Source organism: Aplysia californica, unplaced genomic scaffold (genome assembly GCF_000002075.1).
Source record: "Aplysia californica isolate F4 #8 unplaced genomic scaffold, AplCal3.0 scaffold01303, whole genome shotgun sequence".
Taxonomy (NCBI): domain Eukaryota; kingdom Metazoa; phylum Mollusca; class Gastropoda; order Aplysiida; family Aplysiidae; genus Aplysia; species Aplysia californica.
In genome coordinates this window covers 129,688-133,447 of record NW_004798573.1, presented here as the reverse complement: position 1 = coordinate 133,447, position 3,760 = coordinate 129,688, and the positions used below count along the sequence as shown (strand labels likewise).

The following is a 3,760-nucleotide window of genomic DNA, read 5'->3' as shown; positions in this document are numbered from 1 at the left end:
GAAGAGGGCGCCACCGAATTTTGAGGACACTTTTTTAATTGGCTCAAAGAGAGAAGTGGCCCCTCTTGTTATGTAGACTCTTTGAGCCAGTCTATTGGTCAAATCAAGCCCTTTTTTAACTTGAAAATCGAGACGATATTATGTGACATTTCTCGACTAGCTGTATTCGATATTGTAAGCGATTACATTTAGTTAGTACCTAGATACACTGTAACAAAACAATATAGTAAAATACTAGTCGCTGTTCCCCTGTAAAATGACGTCAGTTATAGTCGCTGTTCCCAGGCGCAGCCAAAATTCATGTACATGAGGCAGGCGCTATGTCCTTTCATTTCAGAAACGAAGTATTTGAACGAACTTTTTAAAGTGTAGCCTACGCAAACAAGACATGTCCTAACGTTTTGCGTACTCTATGTTTGTGAAAACATGTCTCGCATTATACAGTAGAATTATGATAAACAGACAGGTAGATGGATACCTTTTGTTATATTATTATTTGATATATCTCCATCCTCAGAGTCTGACAAACGACAGTTCTCACTAGCACAATGGGTCTTGTTGACAGCGTGAAAAGTGCTGGCCTGTTTGCCAAAATAGCACTCCTTCTTATCATCATTGCCAACTTCTTTAAGTAAGTACGCCTTTTTAACAGACACAATTTTCTAATGCTGCAACTTTTTTTTATGTAAAGCTAAATAAAGAATGCTTTTCAAGGAGAGATTTGTATTCTGTAGCAATTCTTTGTGAAAGAATCTAACTACTGCATGCCTTTTTATAGTCGTTTTTTGTGCCATTGTTGCAATTGAAGACAAACGGGGACACACTGATGGTATCAAATGTTCCTAGTAGCTGAATACTTGGGCTCATAGACTTTGTTTCTTTCTTGTGCAGAGTTTTAAAAGTTTTTGTAATTCTCTCTTAAATAAATTAATTTTGTGTTTTTTTTAGACAGGTTCTATGACTAGCCTTTGGTTTGCAAATCACCAAGTTTTCCCCTGCAGTCTTCAATTTTTTTTGGTGTAAATACAATATTATGTTGCCGAGTGTGTATTATGAACTCATTTCTTGCTTTTTGCTCATATCATTGTGCGTTAGTGTTCGTGATTGGTGTGTGCTCTGGTGTGATCTGCTCCTTCTTTCTAATTGAATACCTTGATTCTTAACACTACTCCTTTTTGTGTTTGTTACTCTCTCGTAACACCTCAAATCTTCGTCACTTATATGACCTAACGTTTCTACAAAAGCAGTAAAATGCTTACGTTTTTGTCTAAGGGGTTGAATTGTAATTTCAAGTAATTGGCCCTAATCGATACAGTTGTGAGGTTTCGTGATGAGATCAGGCGCTCGTTAAAATCATGAAATCGAAGAAATCGGCATTTCCTCGTTGGTTTGGCAATTTTTATCAATTGTTTTGTCTTTTTGCTCAGTACCTTTTATGTCCATCTAAAATCACATTTCTGTGTGGATATTTACAGAACTGAAAAAGGTTGATCAGAGGCACAAAAATTGTATATCTTCAGTTTACAAGGACTCTCAAACTTTGGAAGTCACCAAACGTTGGTGGCCATTTTCTCGTTTATTTTTCCTCTGAAACCAGGCGACCCCACCTCCTTCAATCACAAATACATCGACTTCTATTCAAAATGGATGGGGATTTTTTCATCGAAAGCAGGACAAAAGAACAAGCTTTGAAATGGTTCCAATAAACCCACTTGTTCAAAAATTTACGAGTGCCTGATTCCACCACGTTGTGACACAATTAGGACCACTTAGAAAGCGTATAGACTCCAACCCCACATTTCAACATCAACCTGAGCTGAGTGAAATACAGCAACACAATCGACAAACAAAGAAACGCAATAAAAATGTTTCCCTGCGAAAGAACTAAACTCTCAAGACTTTTCTGTAAGCAATGGCAAAGAGCATGGCCACTATACCACTGGCACCGCTACAGTTCTTTTCTTTAATTTAAATAAATTGTTGCAGACTGTGATCAGAAATGTAGTTCCGGTCAGTAGCCTCGTATTTTGTTTGGATTACACACGTTATGTTCTTTCACTCTTTAAGGATGTAGCGGACACATGTGTCCGACCAACAGAAGACCAACAGCAGTGTTGCGGAATGTTTCAAACCACCATACACAATTCAGAACCATTAATTTGCATATTTTATGCTATCCAGGTTGTTGCCTGCCTTTTGACTTTCTGATTAAAAAAACAAAATTCAAAAATCTGTATAAATAAATATACGCTTTAATATCACCCCTCCCCCTAAAAAAGGCAAGCAACAAACAAAACAACGAATGACTATGACTAGAATGCACGCCCCCAGTGAGTTAATATTTCCGATGTACATGCATTTCCTTTTGCCTGTTGCAATCTTCATTGTTTTGACTGGGTTTCAAGAGATTCGCAACCATTTGCATTCATTCCGTGTGGAAAAGAGCTTAATAAGAGTATAATAATAATATTCTTCTCTTCCCCCCTTCCGCCCGTACGTCAATTACTATGACGTTTCATGTCACCATAAATGGGGTACACACCAAGTAGACACAGTTGTCTTCAGCTGGCTTACGTTCGATTCAATTTTATGCAGTCCAGAAAAGCCGTTTCAGGTCCTATCCTATTCAAATCTGTACATTTCAATTAAGACGGAACTTGGTTATTCCAATAGAATCTTATCAAATTCAATGTTTGTTTGATTCAAAAAGATAGCAATTTAATCTAACTCTTATTCAGCTTGCTTTAATCGAGTTCAGTACATTGAATTCAAACAGATCAGTTCATTTTGAACTTTATTCAATAACTGTAGAAAATAAGTTTCACTTTTATATGCGTTATAGTAAGAATCAATAAAATAAAATAATAGTTTCGTACTTGTGGAATCCAATTTAATTAATTTGCGCAGAATTTTCAATTGTCGTCATAATAATACAACAGAACCAAAAGCGCTCCAATCAATTATTATAATTCCCTTTTTACCACCTACTACTATTCCTCTTTTAGTGACAACTTCCGTACTTGTTCAGTTCCACATTTCTCAACTTAATCAAAGGTTATTTCCATCAATTTTCTCCTTGTCTGATACCACATATGCATTTTAAAGTAATTGATCTCAACGGAAATACAATCTGGTTATATTCACAAAAGCGTTCTGTCAATCATCTTTTTCTTGAGATTATATTCATCTGAATGTTTAAAATGTGGCATTTAATCTATGCTCCTTTTCTGATCTTCTTCTCGTACCCCTCCTAGAGCCAGAAAATGATGGACTGTCAGAATTTTATCTCGTGGTGTTCCTGATTTTATGTACATGGCTGTTTTATCTGAATTAAGAGAGCTCAGAATCATCCCTTGCCTGACAGGCAGCCCTGTGCTGTTTCGAAGGTACTCTTAATGTTTATGTAAACTAGAAGGGCTTCAGTTTTTGGGTACGGATCAAAATTAATTCTACTAGGACGTCGGCTTAAAAGACCTACTCTTTTCTTTTTTAGAACCTCAAGTAAAACTTCCACGCAGGGATTCTGAAATATTTCGTCCGTATCCGAGACGACAAGATCTTTGATCATTTTTTTAATGTAAGGGTTTCTATCCCAATCGACTCTCTTAATATTATTAGGAGGCGGGCTTCAGACCCTGAATGTCAGGCAACCCCTGAGAAACTCGATATACATTTTCAACCCACTGGAGATTCGAACTTGGGTTGCCTGTTTTCGACTGCGAAGCGCCTAACCGCTACACCACGGACGCCGGTGTGTTTT

At 37.1% G+C, this 3,760-nt stretch overlaps 1 protein-coding gene across 2 annotated transcripts in view; it reads left to right on the top strand.

Moving 5' to 3' along the window:
- The window catches only part of LOC101856235, a gene marked incomplete at its 3' end in the record, with an annotated part of 14,705 nt that overhangs the window by 6,534 nt on the left and 4,411 nt on the right, over window positions 1-3,760 (top strand). For both annotated transcript variants that reach the window (XM_013090484.2, XM_035973496.1), the window contains 1 exon segment: window positions 518-631. In XM_013090484.2, coding sequence (XP_012945938.2) covers window positions 549-631 — 83 coding nt within the window.